The sequence below is a fragment of the Terrapene carolina genome, unplaced genomic scaffold (genome assembly GCF_002925995.2).
Source record: "Terrapene carolina triunguis isolate 2854851 unplaced genomic scaffold, T_m_triunguis-2.0 Scaffold211, whole genome shotgun sequence".
NCBI classification, from domain to species: domain Eukaryota; kingdom Metazoa; phylum Chordata; order Testudines; family Emydidae; genus Terrapene; species Terrapene triunguis.
In genome coordinates, this window is record NW_020664562.1 from 38,167,630 (window position 1) to 38,192,515 (window position 24,886).

General features: G+C 39.5%; 1 protein-coding gene across 3 annotated transcripts in view; it reads left to right on the plus strand.

Annotated features, from left to right (window-relative positions):
* Positions 1 to 24,886, plus strand: part of LOC112115936 (tyrosine-protein kinase JAK1) — an 88,923-nt gene that overhangs the window by 47,563 nt on the left and 16,474 nt on the right. Inside the window, exons 2-10 of one of the 3 annotated variants that reach the window (XM_024213168.2) lie at positions 4,836 to 4,915; positions 5,786 to 5,984; positions 8,147 to 8,270; positions 15,256 to 15,478; positions 17,418 to 17,581; positions 19,039 to 19,381; positions 21,856 to 22,044; positions 22,987 to 23,144; positions 23,933 to 24,056. In XM_024213168.2, the coding sequence (XP_024068936.2) occupies positions 4,910 to 4,915; positions 5,786 to 5,984; positions 8,147 to 8,270; positions 15,256 to 15,478; positions 17,418 to 17,581; positions 19,039 to 19,381; positions 21,856 to 22,044; positions 22,987 to 23,144; positions 23,933 to 24,056 (1,530 nt within the window). In that variant the 5' untranslated portion in view covers positions 4,836 to 4,909. Of the gene's footprint in view, positions 1 to 4,835; positions 4,916 to 5,779; positions 5,985 to 8,146; positions 8,271 to 15,255; positions 15,479 to 17,417; positions 17,582 to 19,038; positions 19,382 to 21,855; positions 22,045 to 22,986; positions 23,145 to 23,932; positions 24,057 to 24,886 lie in introns of those variants that run through there. The other 2 variants (XM_024213169.2, XM_024213170.2) reach the window with 2 other exon arrangements.

Below are 24,886 nucleotides of genomic sequence, written 5' to 3' on the forward strand. Positions count from 1 at the left end.
GAGTTTTGCCCTAGTAAGGACTATAGGGTCAGCCTCCAAATGTTTGCCTTCCCCCCCCCCCCCCACAGGAGATATCTGTCTAAGACCATGTCTACAATAGGAGCTCTTTACTGGACTAGGAATACCAGTATATGATAATGGCAGAACTCCTAGTGTGGATGCAATTTATGCTAACAGAACTGTGCTTTTGTAAGTATAGCATATTCCATCATCCCCCAAGCAAAACAAGCCATACCCGTAAAGTGCAATTTTACTGGTATAACTGAACCTACACTAGGGGCTTCTGCTGGGACAGCTGTATCGGTCAGGGATCACATCACCTCACACTCCTGATCAACACAGCTATGCCAACAGAAGTCTGGAACGTAGGCAAGGCCTAAGCTTTCCATTCATTTCCAACTCCATTTCTTCTAATAAATCCATTGGCTTCTTGTTTCCGGTTCAAGGAGAGATCAGCAAAGAATTTTAAAAACATTGGTGTTATGCCTTTTTTTTATATAGAAGGCTTGAAAGGCTTTTTAAAAAACAAAAACAAAAACCAGTAGGTAGTGGGGTGGGTATTCTTGTTTTTTGTCTTAGAAATATAAGGAATGTCAAGTCTGGTCTTCCCTGGTTTTGCTGATGGACTTCTTGGTGGGAGATCTCACAACTCAATTGAAGATGTGGAAGGGTTAAATCTTTAACCAATAGATTGTGTTCATTAAGTATTAGAGTCAAGTAAAGACCCTCCGGACCTTACTAGAGCAAAACTCCTATAAAGTTCAGAAACCACAAACGAAGAAGTTTTAAACAGTTTGGCATTTAGAATCCCTTTCTTTTGTTCCTCTACTTCCCATCTCTTGGATGTCATAATTTCACTAGGGCCTTGTCTGTATGAGAAAAGTTGCATCAGTGAACTAAACAGATGTGGTTAAACTGGTGCAACCTGCTCATGTAGACCAACTTAAGTTTGTTTTTTTTAAACAGAGTAATGGGTAAATATTTAGATTAACCTTTTTTGGAGGAATTCTATGCTTCTTGCTATTTCTAATTAAGGAGCAAGCAGCATAGTAGCAGAAAATAGTAAATTCCATAAGAATTTAAAACATATTTAAATTTCATAAAATTCATGTACTAAGAATATTGTCATTAAAATTCTTGAAGATAACCCAAAATGTAATGTGTGGCTATAAATTAGGCTGGAACTGAGTGACTAGGTTATAGGACTTGTGGAAAATTTTCCATCAAAAGTGCTTTTCGAAGGAAACTTCAATTTTTGATTAAATAGTTTTTCACAAGTATTGTCTTTCCATGGAAAAATTTGACTTTTTGTCAAAAAAGAATTTTTTTTAACAAAGAGGTTAAACTTTTGGCAGGAAAACCCATTTTCTGACCAGTTCTACTGTCACCTTTCATGAAAAATTCTCAAACAAAATTCTACTAAAAAAATTACATAAATAGTTATGTTTTCTGTATTTCTTTTTCTCATACTGTGTTGCTGCACAAAGACATGACTTCCGTTTTTCAGAATACTTCTGTTTCTCATTCTTATTCCACACCTGTAGTGAAGTGGTCAGATTCTCCTCTTTTACTCCTGTGGAATCCATTCACATAGACATATGTAACTGTATCAGAGTAGAATATAGCCCATTATCTACTATTTGTGACTTGACAAAGAGCTGGTGTGTGAAAATGATTATGAAGCCACAGAAGGAAATACGATTTTTCAGATAGGGACGAAATAGCCAGCACGAGCCAATGAACTCTTGAGAAACAATTTTCATACAAGTATCAGAGGAGTAGCCGTGTTAGTCTGGATCTGGAAAAAGCAACAGAGAGTCCTGTGGCACCTTTAAGACTAACAGATGTATTGGAGCATAAGCTTTCGTGGGTGAATGCCCACTTCGTCGGATGCATGTCAGGACTCTCTGTTGCAATTTTCATACAAGTATTTGTAGTAATAAGTTAGGAATCAGAAGTCCAGAAAAATTTGACATAGCCAGATTTGATTCTAAATGGGATGTTTCTTGGAGTTTTCCAGCGGGTCCGCTTGAAAGGCTAGATTTTTTTTTAACGCTAGGGTCCCATTTTGCAAAAATCCCAAGGCTTACCACCATGCCGATACACACTCCTTCATGTGCTGCTTGGTAGCAAGGGTTATGACTTGTTGTTGTTGCTCAAATATTACTTTTGAGTGTTTCCTTGGCTTTAGGTTATTAATATGGCAGGTTTTATTTCAGACTTTGATAAATATTTTAAACAGATTGTAGGAATACCATAGAAGAAATCTTAATATAAAATTGTGAAGCCTTCAAGAGGGTAATATTTAAAAAACAGAAAATTTCCAGAACAAAAAACTGTTCGGGAAATTTACATCTACATGTTGTGGCTGGCTTCTGTTATTTATAATGAGATTAATCTACCCACTGGACCAAAACAGCCTAAGAGGTTGGACCTTGAGCTGAACTTTGGCTGGCTTAAGCCCAGTTCTGGTTCAGGCTATGAAAAGTGAAGCAAGTGGAGCTCATGGATTGAGGAATGGCTCCAAACAATGGGTCTAATTAAAATACAACAACACAGCAGTAGGGGGTCCTCGGTTCATTACAAGCACACCCGGATCTCCAGGCAAAATCACTGTTTGTGGTGGGCATGCCCCATTTCATCTTTGAGACTATCTTTAGCAGCTGCCGGTTTGTCAGCCTGTCTCCATAATCATGATTGTTCTGTTAACTGCTGACTTGTCATTGGAAATACCCTATGACTGAACATCACAAATGTCTGGTAGCATTATAGTCACTAGGCATAGCAGATGTTGTGGGGAACAGAGTGAGGCAATCATTAAGATAGCTAGGCCATAGTTTTAAAGGTTGAGAGGAGGACTTTGGAGTAGACTTAGAGTTTGACTGACACTGTGTGCATGATTTCTTTTTAGTCTGCACTATTTAGATGGTGGGCCTCTGCATGCTGCACTAGTTGCAGCTTCTGAGGAAACTTTCAGGGTCCACCTCAGCAGTAGGCCAGTCTGGAGATGACAAGTGCATCATAATAAACTTGCTATGGGTCCCAGATCTGTTTATGTCGTTTCCTTGGTCAAAAAGAATTAGATCTAGAATCTGAAAGTTTCAGGCACACAATATATATGCACATGTGTGTACACAATTATTATTGTAACCCACACTTAGATTGTAAGCTCTTTGGGGCAGGAGCTGTCTTTTTTTTTTTTTTTTTGCACAGCACCTAGCACAGTGAGGTCCTAGTCTATGACAGTATTCTACTCCTGGGGGAATTCTGCGCCACTGGGCATGCACAGAATTTATGTCCCCTGGAGATTTCTTTGCTTCCCCGCAGAAGAATGACTTTCTGATGGGGAAGCAAAGAGAAGCCACAAGAGCAGTCATGCGACCCTCTCCAACAATATGTTTCAGGAGCCCAGGGCAGCCGGCAGAGCAGTAAATCCTTGTGGGACAGGAGGCGGGACTGGGGAAGACCTAGCTGGTGGATCCTACCTTGCGCCAGGCTTAGCTACTAGTCCCGGCTGGGCTGGGGAGGACAGGACTTCCTCTTCCCTTGCACGGTATATGGGGCCTGGTCAGACCCATCCCCAGATTTCTCCCCTGGCTGAAGGAAGCTCTGCAAACTCGTCCCCTACCCCTGCTTCCTACACCCATTGCTCCTCAGCTGCAGGGGGAGGGATCCCTATATAGGGAGCTGCTCCCCCATCCGCCCAACCCCCGTGCATTCAGACCTCCTCATACCCAGACCCTCCCGCCTCACCTCACCTCCCTGCACTCAGAATCTCCCTCCCCCCCCAATGAGCCCCACTCCCCTGGCTGTAAGGCAGCAGGAGGTAGAGTAGAAAAGGGCTGCCACTACCAGCATATAGAGTCATCATTACTGGGCTGGCTACTAGCCAGTCCTAGGACTGTGATTGCCAGTAGCAGCTACTCTTAAAAGGCGTGTGCTGTTGGCTGAAGAAAGCATTGGTCCTCCAGCCCTACCCCCAGTGATCCAGCACTGTCTGTTAGGGCTGGCATCTTTACCTTTCATGTGGTGGGGAAGCATTTAGTTAATCTGAAATGTACCCCCAAAGTGTTTTCATTCTTTCATTGTATTGGTGTACATAACACAATTGTTATTGCAATGACAGTAAATATTCTTAATGAAGACGTACGAAAGACGCTTGAAATGCAGAGTGCGGATTTTAAATGATTTTATGCCATTTTTCTTTCAAGACGTATTTTAAAAAAATGAATTTTGGTACTGAACGCAATAATATCAAGAAGACTATGTAATAAATGCCAAGCTATTGAGCAGACATTGATTGTCCCCAGAAGTTTATTGTAAATGAAACAGCATTTACTGTTCTTTGGTATTCCTGGAATTGTTACTATAATTGGAAACAAGAGTTATGAGTTAAGTGTAGCAAAAGAGCAGTGAGTTGAAAAGCAATAGTTCTGACTTATTATAAGATTTACAAGAAGCCAGGATAGGCTTTTTATTTTCCTTTCACATTTTAAAGCGGTGGTACAATTTTTATGATTCATTATATATGCGCTTGTCAGGATTTTTAATTTTATGGCTTCACAAACATATTAAAATAGAGTAAGCCCCGGTTATGAGGGACTCTTATCGTAAAGGGAGCCTTTATCATTAGGTGAGTTGCCCTATTAAAATCCTTGCATTTAAATTCTATCTGTGCAGAAATAATTATTGGCTTCTTTGCATATCCCAAAGCACATTGAAGTCAATGGAAAGATTCCCGTTCAATGCAGTTGGTTGAATGTCCATATATTATTTGGCTTATAAAACTTCTCAAAACAGCTCCCTTTTGAGTTGACATTTCTTCTTGTTCCCAGACAGGGTTGAATTGCTTCTGGAAAGTTTGAAGAAAATCCATTCTCCTGTTTTGGAAGACCAGACATTCAGATAAATGCAGGTGTGTGTTTTTTTTATGAAATACTTATGGAGGCTATATTTTTTGGCTTTCATTTGTAATGGAATTAGACTTCAGTAGAAGCATTCATTTAGGACTCCTCCCACAATAAAACCTGGGTTCTTTGCTAGTCTAACTCTACTATTGCTGTTTCCTTCCAAACAGTGTTCATAATGCAAGGTGCTATTCCTGATTTTGTCAAGTTTGCATATGTAGCACATTCCAATCTTAAGGACATTGCATTAAAACTGTCTAGTGCTAATGTTACATTTTGAGGGGTGGAAAAAGCAGTGCCCCTTTTGGTATGGCACATCAAGTTTAAGAAAAGGAAGAAAAGTGTGTTACAAACATTTAGTTGCTTTAGTTGCTTTTAACATATTCAGCTGAAAAAGCAAGTTAGTCAATTTCTTTAAGGCATCTAAAAATTAATCTATATTATTTTTTAGCCAGTAGGTTGTGATCCCAGGATGGTGTTACTAAAGATAATTGGGAATGGGGGTGTTGCAAGACATTGAAATTTTTATTACAATTCTAAAGCAAAGAAAATAAAATTTCCAGAATAACTTTGTGGTGGCCAAAACTTCAATGTAGGGGTATGTGTGGGGCAGGAGCATTGTTGCCATTGATACATTATTTTACTATTACTTATATTTTAATTAGGGATCACCAAACTGAAAAGGTTGAGAAACCATAATTATATTCAGAAGCCTACTTAAGTGAAGAGATACTGAAATAATTTTCACTTGTTGGGCCTGAACAAAAACCTCGATCTTAGCACCCCAGCCTGAGACCTGAATGTGGCTTCAGCTTTGAGTGAAATATCAAACTTGTCATCACGTTTTCTCTGTGAATTTGTTTCCTCTCTGAATGCAGTATCTAAATGTAAAAGAAGATTGCAAAGCCATGGCTTTCTGTGCAAAACTGAGAAACTCAAAAAAAAGCGAAGTGACCACAGAAGCTCAAGAGCAAGGATTGGAAATATTATTCTATTTGCAAGAGAAGCCTCCCATTCGGTACACCAGTGGCGAGTATACAGCAGAAAACCTGTGCATTGAAGCTGCCCAGAAGTGCTGTGAGTATTGCAGTATTCAGCTACTACTAAGACAAAATGTATTATAAATAAATTCATCCCTCTCTGGTCATGCAAAAATACTCACGGGGTAGGGTCAGAGCTAGAAAACTTTAAGGGACCTCTTGTGGAATTCTTTTTTGATTCTTTCATGGGGAGAAGGGAGAATGAGACTTTCCTCTGCAGAAGAGCTGTCGGTTCTTTACCGAGAATCCAAGGATCCTAGAGGGATGGCAAAAAGCCATGACCCTCCACTCCAACACTGACACTTCCATTTATCATTGACTTTAACGTGAGCAGGATTAGGCTGTCTTTCAAGAGGTATCCTATTACACAGTTAAACAAGGCTATTTTCACTGTAACATACCAGTTGGCAAACCTGTTAAGAAACCCTTTCTGCAATACCAAAGCACATAGATTCACAAGATGGCAGTTGGGCTAACTGGCAAAATAACCATTCCCCTCTCTCCCTGATACTTATCTCATATTGTTACCTGTTTTTCCCCACCCTCGTCTCTCACTTCCATGTGTATGGTCACTGGTATGTACAATACTAGTAATACACTAGTGTACTGTAAAGTGAGATTAGAATTAAGCACAATTCAAGTTATATAGAAATTTACAACAAAAAGTGTATCAGTGTCTTCCACTATGGTCTCAGTTCAGCAAAATACTGAAACAGATGAGTAAGCCATTGAAGTCAATGAAATTTAAGCCCATGTTAAAGTGCTTTGATGAAATGGGACCTATGTAACTAGGGCCCAATTATCTTTTTGCTTACAACACTTTTACACTCCACTGTCTTCAGCTGAGTTATTTCAACATACTTTGATTTGAGGGGAGATTCAGGCCATTTAATCAGGCTCTTATTTATGACTATGTCTGTTCACAGTTTCCTTGAAGCTTCGAAATAAAAAAAAAGGTTGGGTTCCCCCCCCCCACCTCCCTTTTGGGGTTGAGACATCCAGTGCTCTCCTCATCTGTTTCACCTAGTTACTCTACCCTTTCTTCAGGATGGGAGTAGGGGAAATCTCCTGGTTAAACTTCATCAAATATATATTCAAGTTGGCTGCTAATGAAAACCATTTATGATAAATTACAGCAGATACTTAAATCCATTTATTATTTATGTTAATAGTTTAAAAGCTGTCAAATGCCGCTCTGTATTTATTCTAACACACACACTGTCCATTGCCAGTAACTTCTGGTGTCTAATTTCTAACCACATCTAGTTAGAGTTGCAAAATCTTCAAAGTGTGATTGAAGGAGCAAGAAGAACAGGAGTACTTGTGGCACCTTAGAGACTAACCTAAGGGAACCTTCTTCCACCTTCTTTGATGCTAGACCCATAAGAGACACCTGATTTATAGGTCCAAAAGTCCTGTTTGTTTTAATTCCTTGTTGCTGCTGTCAGCCTACCATTTTGTGAAATGCTAGATTTTCAGTAAGCCTCTGAAGCTAGTCTCTGTTGTAAATGACTTTCTTATGGTGATATACCATCAATATGCCTCCAGTGCTGCTGGATTACATGAGAGAGCAGCGAGTATCCTGCCCCACATTGTATAACTGTACAGTTGGCATAGTCAGCATTTATTTTCCTCAATATTTTTGGAATTAAGAAAACATTTATTTGAGAATGGATTCAGTAAAAACTGAGTGAGAAGCTCAGGAGTTGACCCAAATTCAGGAAACACTTAAGCACATGCTTCAGTGTTGTCCTAAATAGAGATGCTTTCCTGAGGTACAGGGCCCTTGTGATGTACATGCTGCCAGATAGTGCTCTCTTCTTTTATTGACAAGGAAACCCAAAACAGAGAAAGTAGATGTCTTCACAGGGATGAAGTCACTGTAACCTGTTTTTGTTGTATTTTAAAGGGAAGTTGTCTTCATTAAAAACAAACAACATAGAAACAAGTCAACTGGAGTGTTTTGTTGGAAAACCCTGTGATGGATTAGTAAACTCAGATGGGACAGTGACATCACTTGCTTTCCTGCCCTTCCACTCAAGGAAAAGGGATGTTTTTGGTTTTAGCAAAACAAACCGAAGAAATAAATCACAGAATTTTGAACAGTTTTAGTAGTACACTCCCTCTCCTGGGAGCTGTTGAAAGTGCAGTTCAGCTTTCAGTTTGTGAGTTCATTAATTTATTTTTTCTTTTTAACAGCTGTATCTCCATTGTGCCACAATCTCTTTGCACTATTTGAGGAGGGTAGAAAACTCTGGTATGCACCAAACCATGCCTTCAAAATAGATGACAAGACAGCACTCCGGCTCCATTATCGCATGAGGTATGTTGGGACAACTGAAAGATGGATTATTTCAAGATTCCAGTGTGTGTGTTTTTTCAAGAATTGTGTGGCTAGTGTAACATTTAGAGCTGAACTCAGTTTAAAAAAAGCAAAAAACCTTTCACAGCAAAATTGACAGATTAACAACAGGAAAGGCTGAAAAGGTCTCCAGAATGTGTGCATTTTCTACATAACCTTAAAACAACCCCAAACCACAAAGCTGTAAGTGACAGGACTAACTAAAAATTCACAGTGCAAACAGCTGAGCGCCATGGTCACATCGTAATATTCTGTATTTCTGTAGCACTTTCCATCTGAGGTGTTCAGAGTGCAACTATTAATGAATGTAGCTTCACAAAATATTCTTGTGAGGTAGGAAAATACTGTTGTTATTCCTGTTGTATACACTGAGAAACTGAGGCACTGAAAAGTTAAGGGCCAAATTCTGTGTCTCCCCCACACGGGCAGTGGGGGAAGGGGAAGGTTCAAAATCGTTCAGCATTGGCTTAGCTTGGCTCCCATTGGATTCCCATCAACTTTAGTGGGAGCAAAGTCATGCCAGTGCGTTTGAACACCCGCTCTCAGCTCGAAGGGGAACTGGTGCAATTCCATGGTGGGATGGGAGAGAGCACAAGGAAAATTCAGAACTCTGTGAAAGGGATCTGCACATCATCAGGTTGTACTTTATTGGTAATTCCTGAGCCACAGCACATGGGGGCTAGTGGACCTGTGACTCCATAGATACACCAACCATTCCTCTCCTCCTCAGAGGAGAGTGCATACAGCTGGAGAGCAGATTCACCATCACTTTGCAGCCTAGGGAAGGTTTTCGTCCCCTTTGGATCTGGTAGAAATTCTAGTACAGACCCCATTCATCTTTCTTCCCTGGTGTTTTCATGTTAATTGTTTCCCCTCTTGTACCCCAATACAGTTACTATTCAACATCCTGTACATTGTAAGTGAGGCCCTTCAATTTCAGTTTTTACCGACTTTTGCAGAAAAGTTCCTCGGTGTTACAAAAGTCATTATTTTGTTTTTACATATAATTTGAATTTTGGAAGCTCTGGAACTCCTCAGACCTGGCTCCTCCCTCCAGAAGAAGAGAGGGCAGCTTGGTAACCAGGTTACTGAGCCTCCAGCTGGGTCAAAAGTACTGGAATGACCCAAGCGCTGGTGTCCGTGTTGTTGTCAGTCTCATGCCTACCACATACACATTACCAGTTTTACATGATAGCACAATAGTTATCATCCTTCAAAGCAAATTAAAGTTAGTTAATGCCTTTTCCTGTTAAAATGGGTTGAAAACAACAACAAAAAACTGTATCCAACTGCATTTCAGAACATAAGGGTTTTTTGGAAAGTTGCATAAAAACAAAAACGGGGGGGGGCAGGGAGTGATATTTCCCCAGAAAACTGCAAAGTTAATTTTTGTACTGATTTGTATCTGCTTTTAAATATTTGTAATAAACCCTGATAAATTCCTGGGAAATCTTAAAACAAAAACTGAAAATGAAGAACCTTCATTACAATCTAGAGAACAAGTTTTATCTTGAGGAATAAATTTTTCCAGAATGTTTGGGCATTCTGGCATTTTCCAAGGGCAAGGGCACTAATAGTTGGGTCCCTGTTAGCTCCACTAGGCACGTCTCTAAGAACATACTTTTATATATCAACATCCCCTCTTTAACTTGTCATTTTACTAAAATAAAAAACACAATCTTTTGGATTCATCTTGAGATTTCGGGCAAAAAATTGGATTTAATTTGTGTGCGATGTTGCATATTTCAGTACTTATCTGAATATTTGCACCTATGCTTCATAAATTGTCACATGCACATGATGGTGTACAAACCTCCGTTGTTCCAAGAAAAATCTACACACACAGGACACTTCCCCTGCATGGAGAAAAGATATCGTGCACACACTGGTAATGCAAATGCAGGCCAGGATAAGGCCCCTTTGACAGTTTGACTCTTTGAAGTTTAAGGAATTCTAATCGTGAATAAACCTGTACCACGTCACAGTTGCTTTTCTGATTGGAGAAGTGTGAGAGAAAGGGAATGTATGTTATTCAGGGAAATGATTGTCTGTAATGAACAAAAAGAACTTGGCTTTTCAGAGATTAACTTTAGTGTTATGTACCACAGTGCTTCTCAAAGTTGGGCCGCTGCTTGTTCAGGGAAGCGGACCGAGGGATGAGGGATGTGCTGGCCGCCCTTCCCGGAGCCCCCATTAGCCTGGAGCAGTGAACCGCGGCCAGTGGGAGCCGCGATCGGCCAAACCTGCGGATGCGGCAGATAAACAAACCGGCCCGGACCGCCAGGGGCTTTCCCTGCACAAGCAGCGGACTGGCTTTGAGAAGCACTGATGTACCGTATGTTTGTTAGAGAAACACAAGATTACTATAATCTGGTCTGTTCCTTTAACAGGCCTTCTTTATAAGCAGTGCTAATATCTTAATGTAAACTAATCTCAGGTTTAAACTGTTGTTATTAAATGCAGTAGATTAACACCAGATAATAATGGAATTGAGTGACTTGAATTGCTGAGAGAAGCTCTTGGAAATCTAATGGTCTCACAGAATATTAGTTGCTCTTACTTGCTTCAAGAGGTCAATCAGGTCAACCACATACCAGAAAAATCTTGATGTTTTCTCGGTACAATAGGAACTCAGGGCAATTTCCCCTGATAGTCTTCTATAATACTTCTGGTGTGCAGTTTCTTCTTTTTAAAGGAAGAGCTTAATTTATATTTATTTGTATCATATTCTAAATAACATAAGAAAATTGCAATTGTAGGAACTTTAACCACTGACTCAGTAATACTGTTTTTAACTAACCACATTGCATGAATATATTACTAATTCATAATAATAACTCCCCATATAATCAGATTATATTTGTATGTTTCTGCTTTGGTGAGTCAATGGTGACAATTCCCAGAATTACTTCTTATTTTTGTTATATATTATTAAAGTTGCCTGGTAGTTTCCATTGTAAGACCCTGTTATCAGTTGCTTGTAACTTTGCCAGACTTTAACTATTTGTGCTGAAATTTTCCATGCCAAGTGTCTACCTCAGGCTGATTTTTAATTTCAGCCAAAATTGTTCAGCCATTTCTGAGAACAAAGCTAGAGGAAAATATATTGTTTTGACCATTTTAAAAAAATTCTGGCCACATTTTCCCAGTGAAACTCTACCCAAATTATAAGCCTTTGAATAAAAATTGCAGTTTGCATATGTTCAGCGGAGTCTTCATCCACAGTAGGCATGCTTTAGCCGAGGGCTGAGCAGGATTTTCCCTACAGTTGCAGCTCTGAGCTGTTGTGGGCCATGTTGGGGCCAAGCCTGGGCACTGGAACTAAGAGCATGGAGACTGTTCTGTGCTATCTGTGACCTCCCTGCTGGGCCCAGGCAGTATGGAGGGGGAAGCTGCCTGACCTTGAATGCAGAGGGGTAAGAGCTGGACTGGATAGGGAGTAGATTGGGACAAAAAGCCTGGGAACTATGAGAGGAAACTGCGACTGTCTGGGCAAAGAGACTGAATATGAACAAGTGGGGGGCGGGAGGGGGAAGGAGGTGAGGGGAGACAAATCTGATGAGGAGCTGGGGTATGGAGATGGGCAAAGAGACTCGGACTAGGAGCCGGGGGAATACTGAGGTTGGACCAGGAGTCTGGTGAGAGGTTTGGGACTGAGAGCCAGTGGAGACTGGGAACATGGCCTGGGTGGGAGGGTTGATTAGAGGCTAGAGTGGGGGAGAGAGATCAGATGAGGAGTCAGGAGTAGGGAGTGACTGGGACTTGGATAAGAAGTCTGAGGAGAGGAGACTGGGACTGGCAAAGTAAGGAGAATAGGACTGGGACAAGGAGCCAGTGGTGGTGAAGAGACAGGACTGGACTAGCACTGGTTGGAGGGGATGGAGCAGAATGGGTCAAATTTGTGGGGATTGGGCAGAAGAGCCTGTGGATTATATGGGAAAAAATATCACACTCACCAAAAGCCCTAATTAGAATCTTTCAACGGTGGCACAGAAACCTAAACATCTAAAGCATTTGGAATGACTGAGCCATGTACTTTCATCATATTTATATATGTATCTATGGATGCACATAAGGAGTCTGAATTAAGGTTGAACAGGCATCTTTTAATTCTGGCATTTCCTGAGTTCTGAGTGCTTAACTTTGCAACTTGGATTTTTTTTAATATCATTTTTGTGTGTATAATATATATATAAATATGATGAAAGTACATGGTTCAGTCATTCCAAATGCTTTAGATGTTTAGGTTTCTGTGCCACCATTGAAAGATTCTAATTAGGGCTTTTGGTGAGTGAGATATTTTTTCCCATATAATATCAGTCAATCTTCAGAGCATGTACATAGCAGCAGCTTACACTTTAGACCTATCTCGTTTATACTTGGTTATTTTTGAAGAACTCCTTTCTTAAGTCTGCAACATAAGAAACCATAATATTTTGTAGCATCCTGGTTAAATGACACACAAGCTGATCAGAAAGAGTTAAATTATTCCAGTACGGTAATTAAATAGAACCTACTGTTTTTTTAAAATCGTACTTTCTATTATTTTATTTTCCATGAAAAGAAAGGTACAATATGTTTCAAAAATAAACTTGTTTCTAAGAACAGAGTTGGTTGGAGCTTTTTGTATTAGAGGCAGGTTAGTCCAGTTGTGGGTCCAGTTCGCAGTTTTGCAACAGGCTTCCTGTGTGATCCTGGGCAAATCACTCAGTCTCTAAAAAAAGGGGATAATAATCTTTGCAATCTAAACAGACAAAGGGTGAGAGAATGCACACTCTGCAGGGCTGGAACTAACTGTCTCTTATTCTCAATATACAGTGCCTAGCACAATGGGGCCTGATCTTGGTTAGAGCTTTTAGACACTACTGAAATACAAAAGTCATTTTATATGTAAAGGGCCAAATTCTGACCTCTGTTAGAATATCAATACAGGAATCACCAAAAAAAAGTAATGGGGTTAACCGCAGTGGTTTTTTTATAAAAGTATAGAAAACAGAGTAATTGCCTGCTATTAAGGGATAAGAAAACTATCTCATGAGCCTTGTGTTTAGAATGTAAAAGTTCCAAACTGAGTTTTTTATATTCATTATAGGAGTTCCCATGCATTACCATTTCCTGCGCACCATACACAGGCTTTTTTCAGGAGTTCATTAGATGGTCGGGGATGGGGAGAGAGGGGGAGAAGAAGAGTCAAACACACAATATAGAATGTCTCATCTCTATATCAAGTTGTCCTTAAATTTGACCAATACTTTATTTGCTTCCTTTTAAGTTATTGGAGTATGATGCAGATAATTAAACCATCCTTAATAGAAACACCCATTGAAATGTCAAAGGTCATTATTTTCATTAATCACTAAGGGCCTGATCCTGCTTTGAGCTTCACATATACAGAGATCTGAGCAGAGCTCATTGCAGAATTGGGACCTAATTTCCCCCAATGCCCACATTCTACTTTTTTTTTTGCGCTCGAAGGCACTTTGCACATTTTGAACATTGTAAATTAATAATCCATAATAGGGTAAAGTAATTCCCTTTTGAGTATTTTTGTGAAAAGTTTGTAGTTTTGTTCAACTGCCTGATTTACGGAGAATGTGCACTAGCTTTTTCCACCAAAGAAACCCTTAACTTTATTTTAATGTAGCTTTATGCATGTGACCTTCTCTTCGGTACGTGCAGTAGCTATTGTAGTTTTCCATGTTCACTTGACCTTTAAGTACATTAAGATATCTAATCTTACCTCATTTCAACCACAAAATAGCATTCTAAGGTTACTTATCATGCAGGTTTAGACAGACAAAACTGTTTAAGATTCTAAAGGTTGTCAAAGGTTTGCAGAAGTCTGTGTAACAAACAAGATGGCATTCAGTGTAAGTACTGACTTTCACCCCATTAGAAATTGTCATTTCAGATCTCTGTTAACGTGAGTCATTAGTGAACAATGTTGAAGTAACAGTTGAATAAGGACTGGATCCGTACATGTTCAACGTTTAACATTCTTACAGAGCACTCTGAAAACTTTGCAATTGATGAAGTTTGTTATGTTCTTTTAAGTGTAAATATTTAATGAGCAAAGTAAGAATTATGGCAAAGGATGTGTTAATCCAGACTTGGTTTAACTAAATTTTACTTAACTGAAAAAGTAAATATGGATTTTTAAAAGGATTTCACCTTGCATCATTTAAACTGAGATGGTTTTAAAGGAGCTTAATGTTGGAGTAGGGTAGGGAGGGAAGCATTAAGGCACCCAGCTCTCATTCCGTTTCAGTGGGATTTGAATTCCTCACTCTCTTTGGCCTCTTTGAAAATCCCAGCCTCAGGGTATCATTAGTAACATTCCAGCAGGCTAAGAAGTTTGTTTCAAATATATTTTGTAATTTGATTGCATCCCTTTAAAACTGAATTGTTCAGATTAGTCTCGCCCTTTCAATTCTAGCCTGATTTTTAGTAGCCATATTTTCATGAATGCCAAGAGTTGGAGCTTTAATGGTTGGAACCACCAGAAATGAGAGATTCCAAGATATCGTGTGATAAACAACACTGGTCCTAGTACAAGCAAATCTTGAGATAGTGGCAGCTAAAAGCATTTTAAAATTGGTGTGTGTTTTATATGGTGGGCTGCACAGGGAAGAAACAGGATGGTGACCCAGGCTATTGTGATTTTAATGGCCAGTATTACCTACCAAAGCATAACATGAATGCTATATGCTGTTTGAAAGCTGAAACTATCAGAGCTTAATAATATCTTTTTTCACTGGTCCCTTAGACGGGAATGCTGTTTTGGCACGGGTCCAGTATTTTGGGCCAGTGTAATATTTTATTTGAGATTAGAAAGATTAAGGATGTTGACTTATTACTAAACATTTATTTTAAACAGTTCAAAAATAGGTATCCAAAATACACTGAGGCTCTCCTCAGTTTTTAAAGTTCATCACTCTTTCTCAAGGTATTATTTTATGAACTGGCATGGGACAAGTGAAAATGAGCCATCAGTCTGGAGGCATTCTCCAAAGAAACCAAAGAATTCCTATGAGAAGAAATTACTGCCAGATGGAACTCCTATCCTTGACACATCTCCAAAGAAACAAAAGAATTCCTATGAGAAGAAACTAGTGCCAGACGGAACCCCTATCCTTGATGCAAATTCGCTAGAATATCTCTTTGCACAGGTAAGACATTGTATAAAAAAGCCTTAAGCATTTTTCCTGTGGTTGAAATGGTTATATGCTTTATATATGCTTGCATAAAACTATCCCTTTCTCAGGTTTTAAGGAACAATCTTCCCAAAGAAATTAAAGGTAGAGATCCACCTCATTTATCAGTGTTTGATTATATCTTATGGTATATTTTCTGGTGTTTTATCCAGTCTGGTTTTAAAATGTCCAAAAACATGGAGCTTCCACTTTTCTCTTGGAAAGCTATTCCTCAGTCTAAAAGTGCAACCTCTGCTAGCCAACAGATAACATCAGGGTAATTTGGAACAGCCTGCATATCTATATAGAATATAGAAGTATACTTCTAAAAAAAATTGTATGGAGTTAAAACTTTGGCTGAGTCCTGATAACAAAAGCACTCAATTACCAGCTGGCTTTCTTTATTTGTAGTTCCCTTTTCCCTATCTGCTGTCTCTGTTTTGTGTATTTATTTTTAAAAAGAGAGTAAGCACTTTGAGGCAGGGATTCTGTCTTCTTACAATACCGAATACATTGCTGCCAGAAAACAAAAGATAATGTTGATAGAAGAAATTAACTATACAAAGGAAACAGGGAAATAGACCATTCATAGAGACTGAATTGGTGGAGTGCTGTGAAATGCACAAAGTAAACAAACCTGAAAAAAATAAGGAATGTTTTGTTGCTAACATCTTTATAGTACTCTTAGGTGTTAATTGTAACTATAGTGGCTACAAAATTTTCAGACAGAAGTGTGACTTTCAAAGCTGACTGTCCCTTTTTAGAAGCAAGATAAGTCTGAAGAGAGCTGTTAGGGTGATAGTGTGTTGCTTAGTTGTGAAACCACAATAAAGAAAATATAACGTAAACGACAGCCGAATGAACATTTGAGAAATCACTTTTGAAGGAAACAAGAGAACTGCATAGAATATATGGAGCAGAGATTTTTTTAAGAGGCATCACCCCACAATGTTTTATTCATTAAATGATCATACATATGTCACAGTGTATCATAGTCTATGTAACTATTGCTTGAAAACTTTTATAATCCTTTTTTTTAAAATAGCTCTTTATTTGGTCACTGGGGGAAAAAAAGGATGTGCATTAAACTATAGGATAGGTTGTCACCCTAGCGAACATTATCAGACAGTGTTAGAGTGTTGACAAAATTGTACTTTTGGGGACTACCATTTTTTAAAGAAGAAGTGGAGTATAAAAATCCCAACTCCAGTATAAGTCAGAAAAAATATCACTGCCCTGAAGAGTTTACAATCTGATCTTTAAGATGTGATTCAAGGAGTAACAAACAGAGGGATGGGGTGAGAAAGGACAAAGTTAATGAAATAAGATCATGGCTATTCTGCACTGGACAGTAAATATCTTCAGGGTGCCACAAAAGTTTATTTTCTTCAGTTATTTTTTTAGGCAACACTGAGGAGTGGGGGTCTTTGGAAGGATTTGAGTGGGATGTGTGCACCAGTGTACGCCCCAGTCTTGCAATGAGATGCTCAAGGGATCCCCTGTGACCACAATGAGTCTCATTGAAGTCACTGGGGCTCTGCAGGTACACAGGTGTTCCTGCACGTCACGGTGGAGGACTGGGGCTTTAGTGACCATCTAAGTATGATCTCTTTCTGTGCTACAGAAACTGCCATTGAAAAAAAAAACAAAACCTTTTTTGTCAGGCACCATTGTTGCTGCTTATTCTCAAGAAGAAGATTTTAAAAGACAAGATTTGTAGTGTGAGGGTGGCCTGGATGCATCTTTATTTGTTCCATTTTATATGTCTATGTCCAGGAGAAGGCAGCACTTGCTGTTCTGGAAGGCTCTGCTGCTGCTTGTGTAGGTCTATGATTTTGTTGACCTTGTTGGTATACAGAAGATAGACTATTGCAAACATTTTTAAAGCAACTTGTTCTCTTTGCTTCCCATTAAGGGACAATATGATTTGGTGAAGTGCCTGGCACCAGTTCGAGACCCTAAAAATGATCAGGAGGTACATGAAATTGAAAATGAATGTCTGGGAATGGCTGTCCTTGCAATCTCTCACTATGCCATCAAAAAAAACATGAAGCTGCCAGAACTTCCCAAGGATATCAGGTTAGTCAGGATAACTCTATACTCAGTACTGTGTATGCTACTGCCCTCTTCTGGATAGAATATTAGACCTACTGAAATGTGTATGGACACCTTGCCCTCTAGTGGCTGATCCGACAGAGGATATAAGCCGGTGGTGGGCAACCTGCGACCCGCAGGCTGCTCGCGGCCCATCAGGGTAATCTGCTGGCGGGCCGCCAAACAGTTTGTTTACATTTGCATGGCTGCCCGCAGCTCCCAGTGGCCACGGTTCCTGGCCAATGGGAGCTGTGGGAAGCGGTGCAGGCCGCAGGGACTTGCTGGCCGCTGCTCCCCGCAGCTCCCATTTGCCGGGAACAGTGAACCGCCACTACTGGGAGCTGCAGGCGGCCGTGAAAATGTAAACAGTTTGGCGGCCTGCCAGTGGATTACCCTGATGGGCCACGTGCAGCCCGCGGGCCGCAGGTTGCCCACCATTGATATAAGCCCTGATGTTACTACAGCTAAAAGCAATTCTCTTTTAGCCCTTGTGGTAAGGATATGTAATTAGAAGATGCCCTTGAGTTCTGTTACCTACTGGCTACAGTGAATTTTATGAAGCCACAGCATAAGTGACAACCATGAAGTCCTGAGTATTGATGGAATCCATGTAACTTCAACATGTCAGTTTGTTATAGCAATAGATGACTCAGAATTAGCAACTTTATTAACTAGTAGGCTGCCAACGGTAAATTGAACACAATAGCCTTTAAATCTATTTTAGTAACGTTTTAGTTTCATGTAGTGTAGTCAAATTTGCCTCTCTCGCCACTTCATTTTAGTAAATGGTATATTGTGATTTTAATTTCAGTTTGCAATATAATTAAATATATTTACTTGATTATAATTACAACTCTGTTTATGTAGGTGGTTATAATGTTAGTTTATTGCCCAAGTAAATGTCAAATTTCTCAAAGGCTATATCAAAGGTTAAGGTCAAAATTCTCAAAAGTAAGTCCATATTTAGGCACCTAAATATGTGGCTTGAGTGGCAGAGGCGGTGAGTACCCACCGTTTCTATTGATTTAATTTGGTAACTTTGGGCACCAAGTTCAGAATTTTTTTGCCTAAAGTAGTGAAAAAAATAACTGCAGCTTAAATACTTTGTTACTATGTATTTAATTAACTGTTCCTTAAATGCTTTGTTACTATGTATCTTAATGAGATAACACTGATTTGAGACAACCCCCTGCATTTATCTGAGGTTTTCAAATGTTTACTTACTGTCTGTATCTGTGTCAGGTAAAAAACGGGGCAATTATATCACGTGTTATGAAACTGCTTCTCGGCGCTCTCTGAGCTGAGGGGTGAAAACATTATTTACATGTACTATGAAACTCTGCATGTGTTTTCAGTAAGTTACTTTTACAGTAAACCAACTGCAGTTTTATAACAGAAAATTGAGGTAGCAATATTAATATTCCAATGTTTTTTTTTTCTAGTTACAAACGTTATATTCCTGAAACTTTGAACAAGACCATCAGACAAAGGAATATCTTAACCAGAATTCGGATAAACAATGTTTTCAAGGATTTCCTTAAGGAGTTTAACAATAAAACCATTTGCGATAGCAGTGTCTCTCCACATGATCTGAAGGTTAAATACTTATCAACAATGGAGACTTTAACTAAGCATTATGGAGCAGAAATTTTTGAGACTTCATCATTGCGTATTTTAACAGAGAATGAAAAACATGGATTTAATTTTGGAGACAATGGGATCATCCCACAGTATGAAGTGATGGTGACGGGAAATAATGGAATACAGTGGAGGCGCAAACCAAATGTGAGTGTCCATTCACAGACAAAAAGACTGAGGTTATTTGTGGGGGAGGGGAAAGCCTGCAAAAAACGTGAATCTATTTTGGAAAATTAGTTAATTGAGAAGTTTCAACTTCAGACTCTTTGGTTTGTTTAGTAGCGTTCTTGTCATTCTTTTTAGATGGTTAGCAGAACTCAGTAGTCCTTTGCAAGTGGGAAACATACTAGCTTTTGCCTCTAGAAAAGCTTCATTGTAACCTTGTTTAGATCGTAAGTGAAATAAGTGCAGCGGTCACAAAAACGTTTCTCTGTATTGTAAAACCTCCTTGTGGTTTGATCAATTCGTAGTTTTTGGACAAGATGAGATTACTAATTTGGAAAGGAAGGGCGTGGTAGGTTGGTGACGGAATTGCATTAGGAAACTGGCAGAAAGCCTGCCTTTGGTCAGCACTAGTTCTTTGTTTTTGTGAGTGCTAGAAGTCACAATGAAAATTAATACCTGTACCAAATCAGCCAAACCCAGATATTGCTCTGTAGAATTTCAAAAGCGGGATTTGTGGTAATATTCTGTACCCATCCAAGCGATGAAAGGTAGGGGTGTGGGTGTGTGGGCAAATGAATCAAACAGTAAATTGTGTTTCTGAAGTCAGCTGTATTTAAAATGCTGCTCTCAATATCAACATTCATAAATAAGGCCACCTTCCATAACTACATGTATACTGTGTCCCCACACAGATTTACAGTTATGCCCAAAAGGGGGCCACTGGAGGATAAAGGACTATGTCAAATTGCCTTGTAGGTTTGCATTTTGGACCCTGTCCTCTGGGTTTGGAAAGTGCTTGGTACATTCTGGGAACTACAACCTCAATAATAATAAATGAAAAAGTTTTATATATATAACTAAGTGGGAAGATGCATGTGCAGGAGTGCAGAGGATAGGAAATATGCTCCTTTGTCTTGGCAAGTTAACCATGAAAAACCTTTATCTAATTACTAGTTAGAGATCCTCCTTGTGGCATAATAAATATGGTGGGTTAGTAATGACCTCTCAAAAGATTGTTTTATAGTGTTATTTGTATGTGTGTACACTACACACAGAATTCCAATAGATATCAATGGAGAGTTCATGCATCGAGAGGAGAATGTGGCTAGTGAGTTTTGAACTGAGTTTTTGTAATACTTGTTAATTACTTTGCAGACATTAACTAACCTTTATTACCCTTAAGTACTATGTAGATAGTATTATCCCTTTTTTACTGATGGAGAAAGAGACAGGTTAACTGACATGCCAAAGGTTGCACAATGAATTGTTGGCAAAACCAGGCTTGGAATTTGTGACACTTCTCCCGGCGCCCAGAGCTGTGAATCACCTTGTTACCACATGCTTCCAGAGCAAGGGAGTCTGGCTGGATATTTAAGTCCCTAACAGAACCAGCCTGTCAGCCACTGAAGTACTCTCCTCTGGGCTACACAGCACTGTCTTTGCCTTGCAGGTTGACAACAGAAGGACCCCAGCCCCTGAGTCCTTTCAAAGTGTCCCCCTGTAGTATCCAGCCCCTAGTCACTGGATACCCACAGAAATCCCAGATCCCCTGTTCTCAAAGGAACAGTGTACCTCCGTTTATCAGTTTTTTCTTTGACAAATGCCCTTGTATTATACACAGCACATGAGTGCCATTATAAAACAAAAGGAAGTTTATTTAAGAAAGAATAGAGATTCAAATAAAAAACAATGTAAGAGATGGGAACGAATGATTAGCCTCATCACCATGTTATGATTTTGTTTTATATGTAAACTAACAGGTTTAACCTCCTGTCTAAAGAAGCATCTCTCACCCAAAGTTCTCGCCAGCATTTTCAATCAAGCTGCTTACTTCCTCCTGTTACTTTTCTCTCTGAAGCTCACACAGGCCTATATTAGCATTCGGTTCAGATGTGTGAGAGGAGACCATTGTGAACTATACAATACTGAATTTACATGTAAACAGCCAGCTAGACAAACATTTCTTGTCTGACAGAAAATCTGTTTTTCACCTTTGCTGATGGCCAGTCCCTTGAGACAGACCTTAAGAACATAATTTCCAGCGTAAATACATAACTCCTGCATAGCATCTTTACATACATTTCACAGTGATGTTGATGCCCAGAGTGTCACAAGCTTTTATTAGAGTCCTCATATGATACTCTTTGGTGAACTCTGATGTGAATACCAGACTTGGGATTCCTGTACCCTTATGTGCTCCATACACCCTCTTCCAGTTGGAATCAAGAGGTTCCCCAGGCACAGAATGTATGAATTATTTGCTCTCAATCCTGTTTCTCTAAATAGTCTTTTAGAGAATGAATGTCTTTATAAAATACACATTAAAGACATGAGTGACTGGTTAATTCTGAGGGCAATGGTTTGAAAAATCCACCCAAGATTAATTTTAGCATGAAAATGTATCTTCAATGCTTAAAAAATATTTATCTGGTACTTTCATTCCAAAATGTTTGCAGGTTGTACAGCCTGAGAGAGAGAAACATAATAAACTAAAGAGGAAAAAATCAGACAGCAAAAACAAGAAGGATGAAGAAAAAAACAAAATCCGAGAGGAATGGAACAATTTTTCATATTTTCCTGAAATCACACTCCTTGTCATAAAGGAGTCCACGATCAATATTAACAAGCAGAACCACGAAAAGATGGTAAGGGCTTAGGTGCGGTAAGCTCTTTTCCAGCAGAAGGATGAGCTAATGAGACAGTATTGCTGGACAAAAGTGGTGCCATTAATACCATCACTCCTGTTGTTTATCTAATGGGTACCAAATATTGTAATGTCAACAATTTTTTTTTTTTTTAAACAAAGTGCTCTGTTTTGAAGAACAAATTGATGAACATCTTTCTTCCCCAAAGCTATGCAGCTGTGTACGTGTCACTATCCATACCACCACACTTGTTGTTATCCCCACCCAAGCCCCCCCAATATGTGGTAAACAACCCCACCACACTTCATAGTTAGTGGTCTGTGACCTCCCTGGATGCACCTTGGCAAGAGAAAAGCAGTGTGGAGGAAGAAGAGAAACAGCAATGAACATGGAGGGAGAGGAGACCAAGAGAAAGAACAGGTGGGGAAGAGGCAGGAGAAGAGCATCAGCGAACATAGGAATAATGGCATTCCTCAAAGAGAGAACCCTGGCGTTTTCCTCCTGCTGAGGATTGTTTTGGATGCCAGAATTTAGAAATGAACGATCAAAACACGTGTGGCTCCAAATCCAGAGTGGGCCTCCCGCATGCTCCAGAGAAGTCCTTTTGAATCAGAGGGACCCACATGGGTGCCAGACTCTGCACTCATGGCTCTCACTGGAGGGTTAGGGTGTGTGTGTAGCCCACCATTCAGTGAAACCATATGCTCACCCATGCTAACTTGTCAAAAAGATATCTGGGGATATATAATGGTCACTGTTGCCCTCCTAAATATTTCCTTGTGCCCTAGGTACTTGGATAACATTTTGCCCTCCCCTTTGAAAAATCCTGGGGAAAACAGTAGCATACATCAATTCCCAGATTCTAACCCTCTCCTTCCCTCCTTGATTAATTTTTTAACTGAACTGCAATAATTCTTGACTAAAATATCTTCTTTATTCTAGGAATTAAAACTTTCTTCACACGAGGAGGCCTTGTCATTTGCATCTTTAGTAGATGGATACTTCAGACTTACTGCAGACGCCCACCTCTATCTCTGCACTGATGTAGCTCCGCCTTTGATGGTGCACAACATAAAAAACGGCTGCCATGGGCCCATTTGGTTAGTTTAAATGCTTTTGGCTTGGTTTTTTTAAAGACATTTATCCCCCTCCTAAAGCCATAGCACTACCCTGAACTAACTGAGGAAATTTAGGAGGGATCTTGACTAGCGGGGATTTGCTAGCAAAGGATTGTAGGGTGACTTAATTGATGATGATCAAGACTGCTGGAAACCAGCATTTATTTTTACAGTTCCAAACTGTTTCCCAGATATTTGCATGTTCAGTTTGAGACAATCTGTTAAAATGTTGCTAAGATGGGAGAGAAGGAGAACAGCATCTGGTGTAAGTCATTTGAAACTCTAGGGTAGGATTTTCAGAAGCACTTACTGCTGGCCTAATTCTTCTGTTATTGAAGTGAACAATAAAATGGCAATACTCCCAGCAACTTCAAGTGGAGCAGAGTAACTGCTGAGCGCTTATAATAATCACACTCTATCTTCTGTATCGTGCTATTCTACATTTCACTTGTAATAGGCTACAATTACATATAAAAACATAATGGCAACTGTTTCTGCAGAGAGGCATAGTTCTTCAAAATTTGAAGATGCAACAAACAGAAAACAAAGCTATTGCATGCATACAGTTCTGGAAGCTTGTTAACAAATTAAGATGTGTATACACGCACACAGTATAAAGTATGTTTTAATAGTGTAAGTGCTAGTATAGTGCAGTTGCTCATTCTTGTTCTAAAGACAGTGTAGCTTTCAAGAGGACATTTGATTAAAATAGCTTTGGAATGTAACTGCTCATTTGCCCATTATACTCATTCTTGTATTAACTGTTTCAGCACAGAGTATGCCATCAACAAATTAAGACAAGAAGGGAATGAGGAGGGGATGTATGTGCTGAGGTGGAGCTGTACAGACTTTAATCACATCCTCATGACAGTGACGTGTTCTGAAATCTCACAGGTATGTTGGGACACATCACTAAATGAAGTTACCAGCATCACATACAATGTTGGAGTCAAGTAAAGGCTATAAACTCCTCATGATCCATATACATGTAATTTAGTAGCTTAGTGCATTGGATCCTGTCTGACTAACAAGTGGCCCCAATAGCCACAACAGCCTACTTACTCACAGGGTAAATCTCCATGAGTACCTGTGGTATCTCTGTCATACTGGTTCAGTTTATGCAGAATTCCCACTGGAACTCCATGCGGGAGGGTGTGTGAGTGTCAGAGCCAAAATGATGCTTTTGTTGGATTAAATATATGCTCAAAGATCTACAGAAGGAAGAGTGACTGTCAGAGTTCCTCACTCTATTCAAAATGTTTCTTTACATGGTTTTCTGGACAACTGATAGAGACATTAGATGAGAGTTGTTTGCCTGGATATGAGGTGTTGGACAAGGCATCACAGAGGAAGTTAACAACATACAGTATTTTGGAAAAAGCGACAGAATGATAAACTGGATAGAAAATTGGTTGTAGACAAATGTTGGGAAGTCAGGCAGTCACTTATTAAGTGGGTCCTTCAAGGGTCATTGTTGGGCTCATTTCTTTAACATTTATGAATTATCTGGAGAGAGAAACAGAACTTGGAAGATAGAGTTTGGCCCCAAGCTATGCATGTACAACTCCCACTGACTTCAGTGGTAGTTGTGTGGATGGATCTGAAAGCAGAATTGGTCCATAGTTGTTAAAATTAACTAAAAGATAAGGGGGTAGAATTTCAAAGCCACAGGTGGTAGGTACCTACATTTGAAAATGTACTCCAAGGATATGGATTGCAGCTGG